This window comes from Plectropomus leopardus, chromosome 4, assembly GCF_026936395.1.
Source record: "Plectropomus leopardus strain MGB_pleo_1.0 chromosome 4, ASM2693639v1, whole genome shotgun sequence".
NCBI lineage: Eukaryota > Metazoa > Chordata > Actinopteri > Perciformes > Serranidae > Plectropomus > Plectropomus leopardus.
In genome coordinates, this window is record NC_142179.1 from 10,471,674 (window position 1) to 10,492,109 (window position 20,436).

General features: G+C 36.5%; 2 protein-coding genes and 1 pseudogene across 3 annotated transcripts; 2 read left to right on the forward strand and 1 right to left on the reverse strand.

Annotated features, from left to right (window-relative positions):
* Positions 1-4,351: 4,351 nt before the first annotated feature.
* Positions 4,352-7,181, reverse strand: LOC121944277 (uncharacterized). The gene is made up of 2 exons (XM_042488017.2): positions 6,871-7,181; positions 4,352-6,248 (listed from the first exon to the last, which is right to left on the reverse strand). Exons 1-2 carry the CDS (start codon positions 7,040-7,042, stop codon positions 5,215-5,217), a joined length of 1,206 nt encoding a protein of 401 aa, XP_042343951.1. The 5' UTR covers positions 7,043-7,181; the 3' UTR covers positions 4,352-5,214.
* Positions 7,182-9,375: 2,194 nt separating this feature from the next.
* LOC121964950 (uncharacterized) lies at positions 9,376-13,252 on the forward strand. Its single transcript, XM_042515122.2, has 2 exons — positions 9,376-9,700; positions 11,183-13,252. Exons 1-2 carry the CDS (start codon positions 9,529-9,531, stop codon positions 12,364-12,366), a joined length of 1,356 nt encoding a protein of 451 aa, XP_042371056.1. The 5' UTR covers positions 9,376-9,528; the 3' UTR covers positions 12,367-13,252.
* A 212-nt stretch (positions 13,253-13,464) lies between these two features.
* LOC121944701 (uncharacterized) lies at positions 13,465-20,216 on the forward strand (annotated as a pseudogene). The gene is made up of 3 exons (XR_015776391.1): positions 13,465-13,788; positions 14,572-15,249; positions 18,544-20,216. The product of XR_015776391.1 is annotated as an uncharacterized LOC121944701 (transcript).
* Positions 20,217-20,436: the final 220 nt, after the last annotated feature.

Sequence of the window (20,436 nt, forward strand, 5' to 3'; positions counted from 1 at the left end):
TCACAGCTTTACCTCAACTTCAGACTGATGTCCAATGGGAAAATGCAGCCGTTACATCATCTCTTCAAAGCCAGACTCCATTTAAAAAATTGGTGATTTAAAATCGCTGAACACAGGAGCTGCTGGTCATCCGCTGCCTTAAACAGTTGCTCTTTTTTACGTGTGTGTTATTTTGTGTGTTATTGTGTGACTTTGGCGTTGAAAGGTCAATACGGATTCATCAAAGTCACACTAAAACACAAACTAACTGATCAAGGCAGCAGTAGAGCAGCAGCTCCCATGTTCAGCGAGGTTAAATTACTGTTTTGCCAAAGGAGTCTGGTGGCCTGATGAGGGCGAGAATCAGGAACTGAAGCCTTTAACAGAGTCAGTCAAAATATTTGCAATATAGCATACAGTTAAACTGATGTTGATTTTTTATTATGAAGGTGCACTTTTTTCATGGCTAAAATACATTTTGTTGCTGATGTTCATCCACTGCTGAGCTTAGATTTCAGATGAACTGATAGTTTGAATGAGAAGATATCACTAATCTTATTTTTCTACATATTGCTGCATTACTTGTTATTGATAATAGTATATCTTTCACCATGAGGTCTAAAGCTCCAACTAAAGTTTGTTCATGAAGGCTGCAGACGGTCAGAGTGACATTAAAAGTAAAAGTAATCATAGTGAAGAACAATTCTTTCCAATGTGTTACATTATATCGTGCAAGGGATGTTTTAATGTAGCAGCTCACTGACTGAAGGTTAAATTAAAGTTTGATTTAGAGCACTGGTTCTTTACCTGGGTGGCCTGAGCCTCACAAGGGGTTGCCAAAGGGGGTCCTGAGGCGTTTTTAAATTTAAGGGGTCAAAGAAAATGTAAAACATATACACATAGATATGGCAGTATGCTGCTCATCCATATCTATGATGAAAACTAGATGAAAATAGATTTATCAAAGTTTAGATTGTTATGTAAGACAAAGAATAAGAGCATTGTGAAGACCTGAAAATAAGTAATACTTGAAGAGCTTTCACTCTGCTAATTAGCCCCTTCCTTTATTAGGAACATATGCAGTTAAAACAAGAGCTAATGGAATGAGGTTCATGGAGAAGAAAAGGCTGAAATTGTATAAAAAGTATAATTTCTATTGTATGAAGTATGTATAATTGAAAAAAAAAAGATACAGAGAATTATATAAGAAACTCATCTCCGAGGTTATTTTCACAAGAAAGAAGTATCCAGTCAAATTTCATTGTGATCTCTCACTTACATACATTTCCTGCATTTATTGTGTCCTCTATTTGGGTTAATTGTGTAGTTTATAATTTTTTTCTGTACTGTTATTAATATGAAATATCCTAATATATATCATATAATTAAATGACTGTTATAGAAAAGGGGTCCATTAGGAAAAAGGTTGGGAAACGCTGTTTTAGAGGATGATTTAACAGCGTCACGTCCAGCAGAGGTAAACAATATATAGTCAGAAATTTGTAACAATAAATAAATCCAGTTAAAATGAGGGTGGAAGTTGAAAAATGTATGTCCTTCACAAGCAAGAATATTAGGAGAAAATATTCACTGGAAGCTAATAACTTTCAAAATAATTTAGAGACAGTAAGGACATGTTGTTCTTAAGTATTTTTTTAATACAGAGAGATCATTAAGAGAATCAGAGAATCATTAAAAGTATTGAAGATAAATGCAAAAATATTAGAAGTGTGACAGGATGCCTTGTTGGTTGGGTAGCTCATATTGAATCTTTGAACTACAACAGAAAGAAATTACAGTGATCTGCTGATTATATGGATCAAAAAGTTTGGGACAGAATCATTCCTGCACAAATACTGTTAAAATCTGGCTACCTGAGGCGGGTGCTGAGGATACATAGATGATGATAGATGAACGTACGACAGAATACTGGTCATACGGTCATTTTCATGCAGACTTGGGCATTTATCAATGTGCACGTGAGCGGAGGTCATCAAATGTCGCATCAGGTCTCATCTCGTGTTGTAAGTTTGAGTCAGCATGGACTTGCGGTGCAGCAGAGTAAATCTGGCTCAGATGGAGAATTGCTATTAGACCGTATTTGCAGCCACATATTAATCACTTCAAAACCTGTGAGAAAATATCATATTTTGCTGTTGCCTGGCTCTGTGGGGTTAACTGCAGGTTGACAGATCTTATTAATCTGATTCTTTGTAAAAGAAGAAAAAAAAAGCCAAAGCGTGTTTGTATCATTTATCTTTAAAACTACATACTGCAGCTGGGGTCCCTTTCTTGGTGTTAACTTCATCAAACTGAGAAAACTTGTGTCCTCGTTGTCATTTTTATACCAATTTTCTGCAAAAAAGAAACAAAAATATTTAGAAAATATGTTATAAATGTAGGTTTCAGTAACAGGAACCCTCCACTGGCATTTTAAATAATTCCACTATCAAAGTAAAGGCCTTTGATTGTTTTTCATTCAAACACTTTTATATTTGAGGCCTGCATACTCAGTATTAGCACAATGCTTTTTGATTGACAGAATTATGCTGCTGTTGACAATATATCAGGCAAATTAAGCACAGAGGATTACTGTGAGGCTAGAAATTCAGTCTTGACCGAATAAAGTGGAAACAGGTTTCTGATACTATGTTTTTGTGTGTTTGTGTGCCTGTAAGTGATGTGCTTTCTGTTTTTATGTATTACAGACGAGCAGAATAACTTCCTCATCAAGATTCGCTGTAAACAGTGATGAGGCTCAGAATCACAGATTTCTTAAATCCCATTCCACAAGCCTTTTCCATGTGTTAACCCTTTAGAACCTGGACTGACATCACTTTAGTTGTGCTGTGATCTTACGCCTTTCACAAGCATCGAAACCTATGAAACCTGAGAGAATTGGTTTGATTTCTTTTGGAAACATGGGAAAAAGATGAGCAACTTCTCTTGATGGAAAAGTGCAAAAAAAAAAAAAAAGAAAATCCTAAAAGGTGTAGAGGAAATGACTTTAAAATTAGCTGCAGGGAGATTATTAGACAGTATACAAAAAAGGAAAAACTATATTTATGATAATATATATAATGTATTTAAATTTATTTCATTTTTTGCACTTACTTGGGGTCATTTTCTTGTATCTTTGTTTTTTTACTTCTTTTTTTCTTATTTTCAGGTAATTATCCTGTAAATTTTTTAAAAATTATTTACTTGCTTAATTTTGGGCCATTTTGTTGGGTGCTCATTGCCTTCTTCCTATGTTTTTGAAGGAGATCAAGCCAGTTTGCTCAGGTTTTGAGGGGTAAATATGAAGATAAAACTAATGGAACTTTTTGAAAATATTTGGTCTAAATCTCCAACACTATCTGATGCTAACACTTGCTCCTCCTTAACCCCCTCTCTCAAAGGATTCATTTACCACACATTTTTTGCACAAGCAGAGTGATAAACTGAGGAGCAGCTCTGTGTTTGTGATATTAGAAACGTCAGTATTTGACTCCAACATTGCAGGTACATTATGCAAACTGTGGTGCTAAATATGAGATGCTTGGTGCATGATGACCATGAAAATGAAAGATATTAAACATGTTCCTGTCCATCAAAATGGATGCGGTGAGTGAGCAGGCCAGGCCTCCTAAGTAATAGTGAGATCTTGGTGGGTTTTGTCGAATGTCTGTTTAGTTTAAAGTTTAACAAGTTGCAAATGCATGCACCTTAATTGGTATTTGATAGTTCATAGTTAGTTCATAGTTAATTGATAAATGTTAATTTGCCTTATTTTTGCTATTTTTGAACACCCCACAATCATCTGTTTTGCCATTTTTTTGGCTTTTTTTTCCCATTTCGACTGCCCCGATGATTAATTAATCAGAGAATAAGTTTCCGTTAATGCTAATTGATATCAAAAATAAAATGCATACAACTCTAAGTGGAAAAATATAAAAAGAACAACTTCTACATCTACTTTCATAACTTGGCATTGTAACATCCAGCAGATCCAGCTGACAAAAACACACTGTATGAAACACATGCTTTCAAAATAGTAGTTAAGTGCCAAATTACAATTACAAAGACAATTTACAATATGAAACATGAAAGTATTTAAGCACAATGGTGCCAATCAGTGTTACTGAGGCCAGGATGAACACAGCCAGTGTTGTTGCAGCTAGTCATTAAATTTTTACCTGGTTCACACACTAATGCATAGCTCAACAAACCAACATATTTTATAAGCTTAATGTCAGTTTTTGTACATGTATGTAACAATCTTAGAGTAGATCTTAGATTAACTATCACAGTCAAGTCAATCAAGTGGCCTAAAAAGTACATTTGCCTGAAATACATAAAATGCATAAAATGAAAATGAATCACAGAATACTGTATTTATTTTTTTTATTAGAAGTGTTTACAGCATATATGTGCAAAATCTTCATGCAATCTGGGCCGTCCGGACAATCAATGTTGTCCATGAATACAGTTATAGAGCACAGATAATAGTTAAAGTCCACCATCGCAAACACCATTTGTTTATAGCTTTATCTGTAATCTGAATCTGGTATTCTTACATTGTCATTTTGCAAAGCTTTATTGTCAAAATACTTACATGAAATCAAAACACTGCATTTTCTTGCCCACGTCCCTTTGGTCACCCATCATTGTATTAATTACTCAGTTCTTATTCGTTGACAGCACCATGTAGCACGCCATCTACAATTTGTGTGTCACTTTAATAGCAACAAACAACTTAAGTTATATAAAATAATAAAGAAAATGTATATGAAATGTTGCAAACAGAAATAAAGTTGTTAACACAAGTGACCCAACACCACTAAAGAGTTTTTCAGCCTCCACATCAGAGGTAACAATCCACTCATATGACTGTGGTGATGCATAAAAACAGATTTAAACATTTGTCTGAACTTGGCACTCAGTTAATTTAACAAATATTGTTGGCATAGTTCACAATGTACTGCCTTATTACAGTAAGATATCGTGACCCCTTCTCAATGGAAAATTGTATATATTTAATTAGAGAAGAAGCAATTGCAAAAGTTTATTTTTTCAGTGAATAAATAAAATAAAATAAAAATATTTATTTATGATCAGTAAATTATGTTATTTTGGCAAAACCTTTCCCACAAGTGTGGCAATTACGTGATTTTTTCTTGTGTAAGTTTGTATGTGTTTTGACCGTGAACTAGGAGAACTGAAATGTCCTCCACATATCTGACAAATACAAAGCTACTCGCCTTTGTGCGTTTCCATATGATTTAGCAAATGAGACACACGGAAGTACCTATTCCCGCAGATCTTGCAAACATGAGGCCTCTCGCCAGCGTGGGCTCTGATGTGGATCATCAAGTGGCCGCTAAGCCTGAAGGACCTCCCACATTTTTCGCATTTAAACGGCTTCTCACCTGTGTGGATTCTCATATGATCTTTCAAATCCGATGACTGACAGAAGCTTTTCCCACACGTTTGGCAAGTGTGCAACTTCTTCTCAACCGTGTGGACTCTCATGTGCCTTTTCATGGGTGAAACTGCACAGAATCTCTTCCCGCAGAACTTGCAAAAGTACGGCTTCTCACCTGTGTGCGTTCTTATGTGGACTTTCAAGGTGCTGTTGTGTCTGAAATCTTTCCCGCATATTTTGCACGAAAAAGGCTTCTCACCTGTGTGTATTGTCATGTGTCTCTGCAAATGTGACTTAGACTTGAAAACTCTTTCGCACATTTCGCATTTAAAAGACTTATCATGTGCGTTTGCATTACGGCGAACTGTCGGCATAGTAGGGTCATAGACGTGGAAAGTGTGACTGCTGCTTCTGTGATGTTGTTCTGGTTCTGCATCTGTCGATGACCCAGAGTCTCCATGCTGGCCTCCTGTATGATCTCGGCTCTCAGCTACATGATAGTTATGAGAGAGGAGCTGGAGGTCCATGTTTTGTTCTGATACCACCGTGTTTACAACTGAAATGTAGCTGAGAGTATTTTCACCCACCACAGTCTGACGTTCATCAGCGCTCAAGTACAGAGTTTGATCTTCGCAGTGATCATTTTCCTCATAAGCAGGAGTAAACATAAAGGTATCAGTCTCCTCCTCCTTCAGTAAAAGCTGCTCTCCCTCCTGATTAATGCAGAGCTCCTCCTGCTCCTCCTTAATCAGCGGAGGCTCTGGGTCCTCTTGGTCCAGACTGGAGCTCCTCCCCGGAGTACAGAGCTCCTGCTGGTCAGCAAGAACCTCCTCCTCATGACAGACATGTTGCTGTGGGAACTCTGGAGGGACACAAAACAACAGGATTAGGGGGAAATTACCCAGCAAGCAATTTTTGGTTCTAAAAATGGTTTGAGAATGGTACAATGCAACGTTTTAGTAATGTTTTCAGAGGCAAGTTTTCTTTTAATTCCCAGAAAGTTCTTCTTAAAGTTAGGTTAACATTCTCTGTAAACATCAAAAATGTTTAAAATGTTTTATTTTTGTTAACATATAATAATAATAACTTCATTTGTATAGCACTTACCTAAACAAAGTTACAAAGTGCTTCACAAAGTGCATAAAATCTGCATATCTAAGGCCCCAATAAAATGTTCTAAATGTTGATTTTAAGGGTTCTTCATTTGTTTTCATGTAATATTGTGGGAATGTTTTATACAAAAAACATGTCACCACTCAACATCACCAAAACCATTTAACATTTAACCATACAGGTACATTATTTGAAATAATAAATATCCTTAACCTTTGAACATAGGACTGAAATGTTTCCTTTAAAACATGAAAACAACTTGTAGGTAACGTTAGCCAATGTTGTCGCAACGTCCCCTGCTCGCTGGGTAGGATCCCATATGAGTTACATTCCTCTTTTGTTTAACAAAAGTGAAATTGAATCTGACACACCTGTCCTGGCTGACTTTATTTCAGGTTTGCAGATGTTTTCCAGCAGTCTGCGCTGACGGCTGAGCTCTTCTTCGTACTCGACGATGCTTCTTTTAAAAACTCCGAATATTTCTTCCGCAGCAGCAGTTAGTCGCTGGTTGACAAACTCTCTCAAATACTCAAGTGAAGACATTGTTTCTGTGTCACAAATAATTATCCGCAATCAGATTTTAATAGCATATTCCGGCTAATTGAGCGCGAGTACACAGCTAACGTTACTGTCGTACTCTTGTGTTGTTTTTCTTCTTCTTCGTGCTCTTTTTTGTGGCGGATGGCAACAAGCGTTTAAGGTGTTTTACCGCCACCTACTATACTGGAGGGCTGAGAGAGGGGGGCTGATTTTTGGTCTGAACATTTCACTCAAATAATCTGATTTTATAAAACAAGTAAATAAATAAAATTAAAAAATCCGTTTTTTTTTCAAAGAATGGACAGTAAATAATTAATTTGTTATTATCATTTATCATTTTTCCCCAAAACTTTACATTTATAAAATAAATGTGCTTTCGTAAACCACTTTAAAAAATAGATATAGATACATATCTTAACCCTCTATGGTACAGCGTTGCCACATGGCAACAACACCATTTTAAGCCTTCTACACACAGATAATACATACCAAGTTATGATGCAATGCATTAAAAAAGAGATGGGGTTCTTATTAAATCAATAGCAGTGTTTAAATTTGTCACATTACTTTCTATAGGCCATTTTGAAACCCTTTTCTGCAGACATCATGGACGGGAGGAGCCTCACCATTTGACGCCTAAAAATTCAACAAAAAAAGTGTTTTTTTGAAGTTTTTCAATGGGGAAAAAAATATACACTCAACAATAGGTTAGTTAAGTTCATTATCATGTAGTTTCTTGCACTGTAGTCGATCAATAAATAATAGAAAATGTTAAAAATGTGTACGTTGCCATATGGCAACACCGTACCATTATGGATTGCTAGCCTGGCATGTTGATAACATTTTGTATATAGGCCTACTTTGCAATTGCATTGGTGTACACTGATCTTCTATAGTCTATAAACTATAATAATGCACTTTGTGAGTCCTTTCCACATTGCATATGATGATATTTGACACATCTTTCTTCCATTTACAGAAAGAATGCAAATTTTTTTTATGGTACATCGCGGAAAAAGGCTGAACTAGCCCTCCCACTAGATGATAGTGAAGATGACAAAGAATTCAGTGACGAGGAAAATGAGCTGCTGGAAACACAGAGTGAGAGTGATGAAGACAGTGAGACAGATGAAGATTATGAGCCAGAGAATGAGGACAGTGGGGACAGTGAGGACAGAGACAGTGAGGGCAATGGAGACAGTGAGGAGAGGGAGGACAGTGAGGATGATAGTGAAGTGACAGGTATTACCAGAAAGAGAGTGTAAAATGGGTAACACTTTACTTTATGCCTGTTCAGGCTACTGGGGATTGTTTATACTATAACATGAGTTTTAAAATAAATGTTACATACAATTTTAAACAAAACTCTCATGTTTTCATTACTTTCCATTATGGTACGGTGTTGCCATATGGCAACGAACCCTAAAAACTACTAAAAAAATAATATTTTTTGAAAATGTCTCTTAATTATGTTTATTTGGTCTATTTTAAGACAAAAAAACACCCCAAACATTTTTTTACCAACTGGGATCATAGTGCGTACCATAGAGGGTTAAAACAAAATAAAACTTAAAAATATGTGATAAAAACTAAATACAACGATTGATTTATTCAAATCTTGCAACTTTGTCATATAACTAATTAGGCAGACCTATGCGTGTCTCCCTATGTATCTCTATTTTATTTAGTTTTATTTTAGTTCAGTTCAGTTTAGTTAGTTTGTCCGGGTTGCACCTGCTTGTGTCATTACTTCCATTTGTACATAGAATGGACAGTATATAATTAATTTGCTCATTATATTAGCTACATCTTGCATTTATAATATAAATTTGCCCTAAAGAATTGCCCTCATATACCATTAAAAAAAACAGATCTAGATACATATCTAAAAACAAAATCAAACTTAAAAATAGGCTATGTGCTTAAAAAACCCAACAAAAACTATTAATTACTGCAAATCTTACAACTTTATCATATAATAAACCCTTGTGTGTCTTCCTACGTGTGTCTCTTTTTTCGTTTCGTTTCGTTTCGTTTCGTTTCGTTTAATTTGTCTGGGTTGTACGTACTTGTCCCATTACTTCCATTTGTACATAGATTGGACTGTATATAATTAATATGCTAATTATTTTAGCTAACTTTTACACACACACACACACACACACACACACACACACACACACACACACACAGAGAGAGAGAGAGAGAGAGAGAGAGAGAATTATTATTATTATTATTGTTATTATTATATGCTATATGTCTGTAGTTTGACCAACCATTCAGACGAGTTCAATTAAGGAAACTGGTTTTATTTGGCTATTCAACGTAAACTGGACTCTGCTCTAAATACTCCGGTACGGTAGGTGTCGATATTCGCCAAAAATACACAAGGAAGAAGAACAACTGAACATCAGCGCTGGTGCCCTGAATTAGCCGGAGGACCGTACTGCAGTCGTTTAGATGACTGTTTCATTTGTAATCAAGAAACAATGTCTTCAGTTGAGTATTTGAGAGAGTTTGTCAACGAGCGGCTGGCTGTTACTGCTGAAGAAATATTCGGAGTTTTTAAACAAACTATCGTCGAGTATGAAGAAGAGATCGACCGTCAGCGCAGGCTGCTGGAAAACGTTTGGAAACCTGAAATAAATGTACACAGGATAGGTGTGTAAAACTTTAATAGTCTCTTGAGAATCTATTAGGAATATGGATATATGTACGTATATATGGATATGTGTGTGTTTGATTGTAAATGCGTGAGTGTAATTATGTAAGTGTATGTATGTGTATAAACATGTTAGAAATGAAGTTAATGAATTGAGGAGTAACTGAGAAGATGTAAGAAATAATACCTTTATACATCCTCCTACTCTTTTCTGAACACGTAAGATCTAATTCTTTTGGTTATTTGAGTCTATTCATGATCGCCTTGCTCAATTATTGTTATTTTGCTTTTTTTTTTTTTTAAATAATTTTTGTTTTATTTGTTTTGTTCGAAATAAATACCAATCAAACCACATGGACTATATTCCCATGTACAAAGGGTATTAGTGTTAGTCTATTGGTGTATGGTGGTATGTATATTTTAGCCTATATATTGTGGTGTGTTATTATTATTATTTTAAATTTATTAAATCAGGGAAGGCCATTGAATCAAGCTGTTTTTTTACAAAGACGTCCTGATTACATTACATATAAAAACAAAAAAAAAGCACATTACAATATACATGAGAAGTGAGGTTGATACTAAAGTGCACATTAAAAGCAAAAACACACTATAGTCACTACATACATTAAGAAATACTCCAAAACATCAACACATAGGACAACATCAAAATATGAATTTTATTGTGCCTCCCATTATAGTGTATTATGATGTATGAAACTCAATATTTTAATGAATTTTTAATGTTAAAAATTAGCAATAGCTAAACACTCTTTATGCAACACATTAGTTTCATACTCCGTATTGGAACTTTATTAAATTGCATTGTCCCTATCAAATAAAATTAACTCAAAATAGTCATAATATTCATGTTTGGTTTATCTGCTCATTTCAGTGTGTAATTTCCAAAACAATAACAAATACTCATGATACAATTTTTCTACTTATATACATGTCCTCGAACAAACAGGAGCAGGACGAAGAAAAACTCCTAATACCTGCCCCTTTCCCACTAATAACAGAGGCTACTGTAGATACATAGATATTTTTTCTTTATACCTTCTTTAAAAATGAATAATATTCGAGTTGCATTTGAAGTCATTATCCAGAGAATACCACAGTTTGACTCCATATACTGAAACAGACATCTGCTTTAAAGTAGTGTGAGCGTGCTGATTCTTTTATTACCAAGTACATTTACATATACAAGGAATTTGACGTGGTGTTTTGGTGCAAAACAATTAACATAAAAAATATTGAATTTAAATAGTATAAGACATAAGATAAAAATATAGAAGCAGTCACATGACAAATAATGTTTTTAAATCAACTGAATCTTAAGATTTCAACACATGAGCTCATTAACAGTTTGTTAGTATGTTCAAAACAGGGCTCAATGCTTTATATGCATAGGTTATGGGAATTAATCTGCGAGACATTTTTGCAATCACAGTAGTATCCTGTTTTATCTGTCCCTCCAGAGCTCCCACAGCAACATGTCTGGGAGGAGGAGGTTCCCCCTGACCAACAGAAGAGCTGTATTCAGGACTCCAGTCTGGACCAGGAGGACCCAGAGCCTCCACAGATTAAAGAGGAGCAGGAGGAGGTCTGCACCACTCAGGAGGGAGAGCGGCTTGCACTGAAGGAGGAGACTGATAGCTTCGTGTTTACTTATGAGGACAGTGACCAGAGTGAAGATCAGACTCTGTATTTGAATCCTGATAAAACTCAAAGTGCAGCAGAGAAGGAGTCTGTAGACATCATGCCGGTTATCAGCTCCGTGGTATCAGAGGCACAAAGTGACCAGCAGCTCCTCTCTCACAACCTCCAAGTAGCTGAGAGCCAAGAACATGAAGGAGGCAAGCATGGAGGCTCAGGATCAACCAGAAATGCAAAAACAAAGAGAAAACGTCACAAAAGCAGAAGTCACAGTAACAATGACAACCCTAACTTGTCAGAGAATCACTGTAATACTCGCATGGGTAAAAAGCCAATCAAATGTGACACATGTGGAAGAGAGTTTCCCTTTAAGTCACATTTGGAGAGACACCTGAGAGTCCACACAGGTGAAAAGCCATTTTCATGCAAAATATGTGGGAAATATTTCTCATGTTCTAGTATCTTAAATGTCCACATGAGAACCCACACAGGTGAGAAGCCGTATCCTTGCAACACCTGTGGGAAAATGTTCCGTAGCAAATCAGTTTTGGGCCATCACATGAGAACCCACACAGGTGAGAAACCGTATTCTTGTGAAACATGCGGGAAAATATTCCGTCAAACATCTTCATTGAACATTCATATAAGAACTCACACAGGTGAGAAGCCGTATTCTTGCAAAACATGCGGTAAAGCTTTCAAATGTAGCAGCAACTTAAATATCCACATGAGATCCCACACAGGCGAGAAGCCGTATGTTTGTAAGACCTGCGGCAGAGGATTCTGTGACATTTCAGGGCTGAAAAAGCACATTAGAATCCACACAGACGAGAAACCATTTGTTTGCACAACATGCGGGAAGGATTTCAGAATTAGTCGTGAGTTGATGGTGCACATGAGAAGAGACCACGCTGATGAGAAGCCATACGTTTGCGAGACCTGCGGCAAAAGATGCTCTGATGCATCTGACTTTGACAATCATATGAGAACGCACACAGGAACATAGCCACACTTTTGCAAAATATGTGGAAGAGAATTCAGTTTGAGAAGTTTATGGTCAAGACACACAAGAACTTACAGAAGGAGCCTCATAATTGCAGCATTTTGGGGAGAAGCTGTCCTCAAATCATGTATTTAAAAAAATACGAGGATCAGTGAATGAAATTCACTTTTTGAGTAGCTACATCTATAACCTAATGTAAAACATTTTAAATAAAGGTAAGATGTCAATATCTTAATGTATACTTTTTCTATATATGACTGTGTAATATTTCAGCTCACAAAAGCATTTCTTTGAAAAAACTGTTATCTCCCAAATAGAGGTAAAATGTTGAAGTGAGTGCACACACAGTAATGGCTGTTAACCATTTAAAGTCCTCACCAAGAAAACAGAATGGAAGTTTTTTTCTTTGCATATTTTTTGTCCTTGGGGCTATAATAACAAAAATAATGTTTTTTTCTTTTCTTTTTTTTAAAAACATACCCTATATATATATTAAACAGATGATGTTTAAATTGAGTCAGGGTGCACTGACATCTTGTTAATGCTGTTATGGAAGTCTTCTTCCTCCTAATAAAATAGAAACTTGAATTCAAAAAGAGCATCAGTCTTGTCAGATTTTTTTTAACAGGCTCACATGTAAAAACACGGACCCATCAAAACATGCACTTTTTTTTTCTTTTTCTTGCACTTTGTTTTCTTTTTCTAAATAAATAACAATGTAAATATGTTGCACATAGAATATTGCATAGAAATTTCTTTTTTTTTGTATAAAATGGAAGCAAAGCATTTTATTTTTCAATAACTAATGGAGAACGGTTAGTAAGTTTTTACTTGCTCCCACTCCTTTTCGGATATGCTTATATGCTTGTGTATAACTATATTATATCCTTTTTGTATTTCTTTTTTTTTAATATATACGAAATAAATAAAGTTCAAATCAAATCAAATTCAGAAGCATAATTTGTACAGAGAAAGGTTTGGTACACATGTTTCTGGCTGTCGCCTTTGGTGGGCTGTTTATTTGGTAAGCACAATATTTTGTTTGTAATGCATTTTTAATAAAAATGCCATCAGTCGAAAGCGGAAAGAAGAAAAAGTTCCGGCACTTCCACTATCGGAACTCCACAGAGTGACACCAGCGGAAGTAAACAACACAGGCGACAGCGTTAGCACGTCTGTAATTAGCCTAACTAGCCGAGAGATGATATTGTAGTCGTAGTGCAGATAATCATTTCATTTGTCATTAAGCAACAATGTCTTCAGTTGAGTACTTGAGAGAGTTTGTCAACGAGCGACTGGCTGTTGCTGCCGAAGAAATATTCGGATTTTTTGAGAAAACCATCGTCGAGTACGAAGAGGAGATCAACCGTCAGCGCAGACTGCTGGAAAACGTCTGGAAACCTGAAATAAACGTACACAGGATAGGTGTGTAAAACCTAAATGGTCCTTAAAAACCCGAGTATCCTTAATATACAGCGGGAGAATCAAGTGCGTTACTCTACTTGTCAATATATATATATATATATATATATATATATATATATATATATATATATATATATTTTTCTTTTTGCATGAGATGTATGTCCAAAGAAGCTAACATTATTCACAAGAAATCTAGACCAGATATCGACATTAACTCAGTAAAACCAGACAGATAAACACTGTAACACTGTATCCAGTCTATAAAACATTTCGTGCAATAAAGTGGAATGATACAGGATAAAAGGGTAACGCTTTAGATTAGAGCATATAATGTAAAACAACTCCTGAGTTACTGCTAATTCTGCTAATGATAATAATAATAAAATGTATGTTTATAATAATGTATAATAATTATTATATCAATGCTAATAATAATAATAATGACAATAAGTACAAAAAATTGTAATGTTTTTTGTTTGGTTGTGTGTGTGTGTAATCAAATAGACTAATTCAGTTAGTTAAATCTTTATTTTGAACCCGGCAAATAAAATAGGAGAAAAAAAAATACAAGCAAGAAAAACAACATCAGGATGCCCATTGAACATATTCAGTAAACAAACATATTACATGTCCGAAAAGGAGTAGAAGTGAATACTTATCTTAACTTAATTGTTGCCTCCACTGTGGGATCTTAATGGTTTAAAGATATACTTGTATTTTTCTGCTCAGATGTCTATTTTTTCTATCACAGTACCCTATTCCCTTTGTTGTCTGTCCCTCCAGAGCTCCCACAGCAACATGACTGTCAGGAGGAGGAGGTTCTTGCTGACCAGCCGCTCCATATTCAGGAGAGGAACTCCAGTTTGGACCAAGAGGATCCAGAATCTTCCCAGATTAAAGAGGAACAGGAGGAACTGTGCTCCAGCGAGGAAGATGAGCCACTTGTACTGAAAGGAGATGCTGACACCTACATGTTGACTCCTACTTATGAGGAAAGTGACGACAGTGAAGATGAGACTCTGAGGTTCAGTATGGATAACACTCCGAGTGAGGTGGAGGAAAAGCATTTAAGCTACATTTCAATTATAAGTTCTGGAGTACCAGACCCAAACAGTGACCACCCGTTCCTTTCTCACAGCTCTCATGTAGCTGAGAGCCATCACAAAAGCAGAAGTAACAATTTAGACATTCACCATAATACTCACACAGGTAGATATTCCTTCAAATGTGACACATGTGGAAAAGAATTTAAGTGTAAGTCATCGCTGGAGCGACACATGACCATCCACACAGGTGAGAAACCATATCGATGCAAAGTTTGCGGGAAAGAGTTCAGACTTAGCAGTGTCTTAAAAGTCCACATGAGAACCCACACAGGTGAGAAGCCGTACCTTTGCAAGATCTGCGGGAAAAGATTCAGTCAGACATCAACATTAAACGTTCACAGAAGAATCCACACAGGTGAGAAGCCGTACTTTTGTAAAATATGTGGGAAAGATTTCAGACGTAACGATGATTTGATAGTGCACATGAGAACCCACACAGGTGAGAAGCCATATTCTTGCAAAATATGTGGAAGGGATTTCGGAAGAAAGAGTAACTTGTTGGTTCACATGAGAAGAGCCCACGCAGGCGAGGAGAATTTGGAAGAACTGTGGGAAAATGTATTTTGATGTGTCTTATTTGGCAAAGCATGTATACACACAAGTAGCCTTGTACTTGCAAAATATGTGGGAGACGATGCAATTCTGGTGGTTCATAGTAAAAACACACAAGAACTCTAAGAAGTGAGGATCTACATAATAACAGCACTTGTGGGAACATTTTTTACTCAAATCATATTCAAAAACACCAGAGGATCAATATACACAGTAGAAAATATCAAGCTGAAACTTCTGTGGAGACGTGTTCACCAACTGAATGAAATCCACGTCTGCGGTAGCTACATCTCTGAGTATAAACTATTTCAACTGAAGATACGATGTCAATATCTCAATGTAAAGTTTTCCTTTGTATGACTGTATTACTCCTTTTTCTGTATGCAACAGTATTCCTTTGAAGCAACTGTAATCTCCCAAAACAAGAACAAATGTAAGTTTCAAAGTGAGTGCACAGTCGTGGCTGTTCAAGTAATGGTGTGATCGTGATGGTTGTTGGTTTTGCCAAATGTCGATTTTTGAAGTATCTTAATCTTTTTAAGGACTTAAGTCTGTTTTCTATTTAATAGCTTCATGTAAAGCCTCCTGCACATCTTTGCAAAAGTGTATTTTGTATCTGAGAGTGACTGACCACTGTTGTTTATTACCATATAAATATACCAATAAATACAAACATGCCTTCTTTTTGCTATTCTCACTTTAATCTCCCTTTTTTTGTGACCCAATTCTAAATTTTTGCATTTTCACTCGACAAATGACTAACTTATTTATCACAATAGTTACTGGTTAATGCCAGTTAAATGACGAGACTAAAATGACCACAATGTTACTTATCTTCACTTTGAACTAGTATGACATACAGCAGAATTAAGAAATTGAATTAAACGACAACTGTGACAAAATGTAAAAAGGTGCTTGATACATTTACATCTTGAAATGAATATATACATATTTTAAATATTGTACTTGAGTACCACTAATGTATAGCTTTATATCAGTGTTACTTAAATAAAGGTCCTACAGGTCCATTTGCAAATATGTGTACATTGTCAGGGAGTTTGGATGAAGCAGGTGATATTTAAAATGGATATATTTACATTGAAACTTTATGTAGGGGCCATACTAAATTGCACTTGGTTTCAGACACAGATCAGAATCTGTGGGCTGTATGTGGGCAACATATGGATACATATTAAACAGAAATAAAATGATTTATTTAAAAAAGTAATGGATGTAATCCAAGACTTAACTATATGTAATTTTTCACCTTGGCACTGGACCATTATGCATCATGATAAATTTAAAGATTTCTTATTTTAAATTTATCTTTACCATTTGCATTACACCTGAATTTCGACTTAAATTAACAGAATACATGTCACTGCTTTTTAACAAAAATATTTTATTCTACTTAATACAAAATCATTTTTTGCGATGAAACAAAATAAGATGCCAATCAGTTAAGAGTAGTAGTTTGTAAAGTCGCACTTAGTTTCCTCGTGGATTACAGTGAGTTACGTGTACATCGTTACTACTAATGATGACCGAAAATAACACGAATTTTGAATAAAATGCCATCAGTTGAAAGCGGAAAGAAAACCTCAGTCACGTCCACTGTCGGAACTTATCAGTGTGACACAAGCGGAAGTAAACACAGGAACCGTTAGTAGCGTTAGCTCCGTTAGCTCCATGAATGTAATAAATTAGTTGGAAGAATCTGTTGTTGTCGTTGCGCTGATATATTTTTTATAATGAGGAAACAATGCCTTCATTTGAGTATCTGAGGGAGTTCGTCCACGAACGGCTGGCTGTCGCTGCTGAAGAAATATTCGGATTTTTCGAAAAAACTATCGTCGAGTACGAAGAAGAGATCGACCGTCAGCGCAAACTGTTGGATATCGTTTGGAAACCTGAACTAAAGATACACAGGATAGGTGAGCTAAACCTCGCTATTATTTAAATAAAACTACCAGAGGAGTTTGATTTATATAGGATCCTAATAGTTGAAAGACATACTTAATGTGGCATTGCAAACAAAGGTTTTTCCACGAAATATTGAGTAGATTTTAGTCAATGTGGTCAATATTTTTCCCGATGCAATTCCACTTTATTGCACATTGTTTTTTTCATGGATTGAAATGTTACAGTTTCTTAATATCTGATAATACCAACGTGTGGTGTAAATGTAGTGTGAATCAGGCCCGGTTCTAGCCTGCTTTGAATGGGGGGCAGTAAGAGATGTTAGTGATATGAGCTATTCTTTAGGCACTTATGCTGAACCGTGTCATGTTTTTATCCAAAGTTTTTTGATAAAGGTAACATTTTGTGCCTTTTTATGCACTGTGGTAGTGATACTCAATAGTGCATAAAACTATTAACTATCGGGGGCCAAATCTGGCCACGAATAGGGTGCTGGGTGGCCCCCAAACCATTTTTTGATTAACAATGAAAATTAAGTGATACTCACTGGGAATTGTTTTTGTGCTGTTAGTATGAATAAGGTCTCAGTATGCATAAAACATTATCAAAATAAAGCTTGTTGTTTAAAAAAGTGCCAGTGGTGAATCCCACTCATCCCCAGACAGAGATCATAGCTAAGACTTAATGTCTTATAATCGTCCTAAAATCCTAGAAATGTCCTTAAGTATAAAAAAAATGCTGAAATCCCAGAAATGTCCTGAAATCTTAAATATGTCCTAAAATCGGAGGAATGTACTAAAATCCTAAAAACCTCCTAAATGCTAGAAATGCCTAAAATTCTCGAAACATGTTTGGGGAACATGCGTGGGCAAGTTGTGTCTCCCTGCTTTAGTGACAACAGCTGCTCAAAATGAGAATTTTCCAGGTCTAAAGATGCCTATGTTTGGCATTAGTGGGGCAGCTAGAGCATTTTGGGGGCATTTTCTCCCCTTGCCCAGGCCTAGAACCAGCCTTGCTGTGAATAACTACATTAAAAACATGCTTAATGTGAAAAACGTGAATAATTGTTTCCCCCACTGTATGATCCTAATGGTTTACAGATACCCTTGTATTTTTCTGCTTGGATGTCTATTTCTCTATCATAATACTCTGTTTCTTTTGTTGCCTGTCCCTCCAGAGCTCCCACAGCAACATGTCTGTAAGGAGGAGGAGGTTCTCCTTGACCAGCAGCTCTGTATTCAAGAGAGGAGCTCCAGTCTGGACCAAGAGGACCCAGAGCCTCCACAGATTAAAGAGGAGCAGGTGGAACTTTTTATCAATAAGGAGGAAGAGCATCTTGATCTAAAGGAGGAGACTGGTTCGTTTTTATTGACTTCTACATATGAGAAAAGTGACCACAGTGAAGATCAGACTCAGTACCTGAATCCAGATAAAACTCTTGCAGAGAAACAGTCTCTAGTTAACATGCCAGCCATAAGCTATGTGGTATCAGAAGCTCACTGTGACCAGCAGCTTCTCTCTCACAGCTCTCATGAAGCTGAGAGCCAAGATCCGGAAAGAGGCAAGAACAGAGACTCAGAATCAACTGAAAATGCAGAACCAGAACCTAAAAAAAGACACCACAAAAGTAGAAGCTGCAGTAATCATGTAAACAACCTTAATTTATCAGAGCTTCACCGTAATACACACACGGGTAAAAGGCCTTTTGAATGTGACACATGTGGAAAAGATTTTAAGTCTGAGTCAAAACTGAATATACACCTGAGCACCCACACAGGGGAGAAACCGTACCTGTGCAAGACCTGCGGGAAAAGATTTGGTTACTCATCAGTACTGAAAACTCATCTACTTATCCACGCAGATAAGAAGCCATATGTGTGCACAATATGTGGGAAAGGTTTCAGAATTAGCAGTGCGTTGACACTCCACATGAGAATGCACACAGGTGAAAAGCCCTACGTTTGCAACACATGCGGGAAAACATTCTGTGCCATGCAAGTACTGAAAAGGCATATGGCAATCCACACGGGGGAAAAGCCTTATTCTTGCCAAACATGTGGGAGTGCTTTCAGACAGATGAGTGACTTGAAAGTCCATATGAGAATCCACACAGGTGAGAAGCCGTACCTGTGCAACACCTGTGGGAACATGTTCTGTGACATCTCAGCGTGGAAACGGCATATGAGAGCCCACTCAGGCGAGAAGCCGTACGTCTGCAAGACCTGCGGGAAAACATTTGGTTATATGTCAGTACTGAAAACTCATATGAGAATCCACACAGGTGAGAAACCATATTCGTGCAACACCTGTGAGAGAAAATTCTCTCGGAGGCCAGACTTGAAGAAGCACCTGAGAATCCACACAGGTGAGAAACCGTATGTTTGCACAACATGTGGGAAAGCTTTCCGACTTAGTGGAGACCTGACGGTTCACACGAGAAGAGCACACACTGGTGAGAGGCCGTATCTTTGCAAGACCTGCGGAAAAAGTTTCTTTGACGTGTCTTATTTAGCAAAGCATACAAGGTTGCATACAGACAAGTAGCTTGCTTTGTGTTGGCAAAATATGTGGGAGACAATTCAGTCCATGTGGTTCGTGGTCAAAACCCACAAGAAGTCACAGAAGGGAGGAGACATTTAATTGCAGCACTTGTGGGAAAAGTTTTACTCGAAACACACTCTTAAAAAAAACACCAACCCAAAAGACGAGGATCATTAAACAGAGGAGAAACCATTGAACAACTTGTGAAGAAGTTTTCATTGACTGCATGAAGAACAGTTTTACAACAGCTCCGTCTGTGTCACTGAATGTAAAAATGTTTTGATTAAAAATGAGATTGCAGTATCTTAATGTAAAGTTTCCCTTCCTTTGACTGTATTACTTATGTTTCTGTTTGCTAATAGTTCTTCTTTGAAACAGTCGTAATCTCCCATACTGCGGACAAATTAACTTCAAGTTCAATGTAGTTAAAATAATACTGTGGTCTTGATGTTTGTACTAAATTCATAAAGTGTCTCAAAATCACTTCAAGTTATCAGTTTAACAAAAACTTAAAATGCTTGTACTAATA

Coding starts and splice junctions, on each gene's coding strand:
- LOC121944277 (XM_042488017.2), bottom strand. CDS start 7,042: ATGTCTTCACTTGAGTATTTGAGAGAGTTTGTCAACCAGCGACTAACT. Junction 6,249..6,870: donor AATAAAGTCAGCCAGGACAG/GTGTGTCAGATT, acceptor GTGTCCCTCCAG/AGTTCCCACAGCAACATGTC.
- LOC121964950 (XM_042515122.2), top strand. CDS start 9,529: ATGTCTTCAGTTGAGTATTTGAGAGAGTTTGTCAACGAGCGGCTGGCT. Junction 9,701..11,182: donor AATAAATGTACACAGGATAG/GTGTGTAAAACT, acceptor CTGTCCCTCCAG/AGCTCCCACAGCAACATGTC.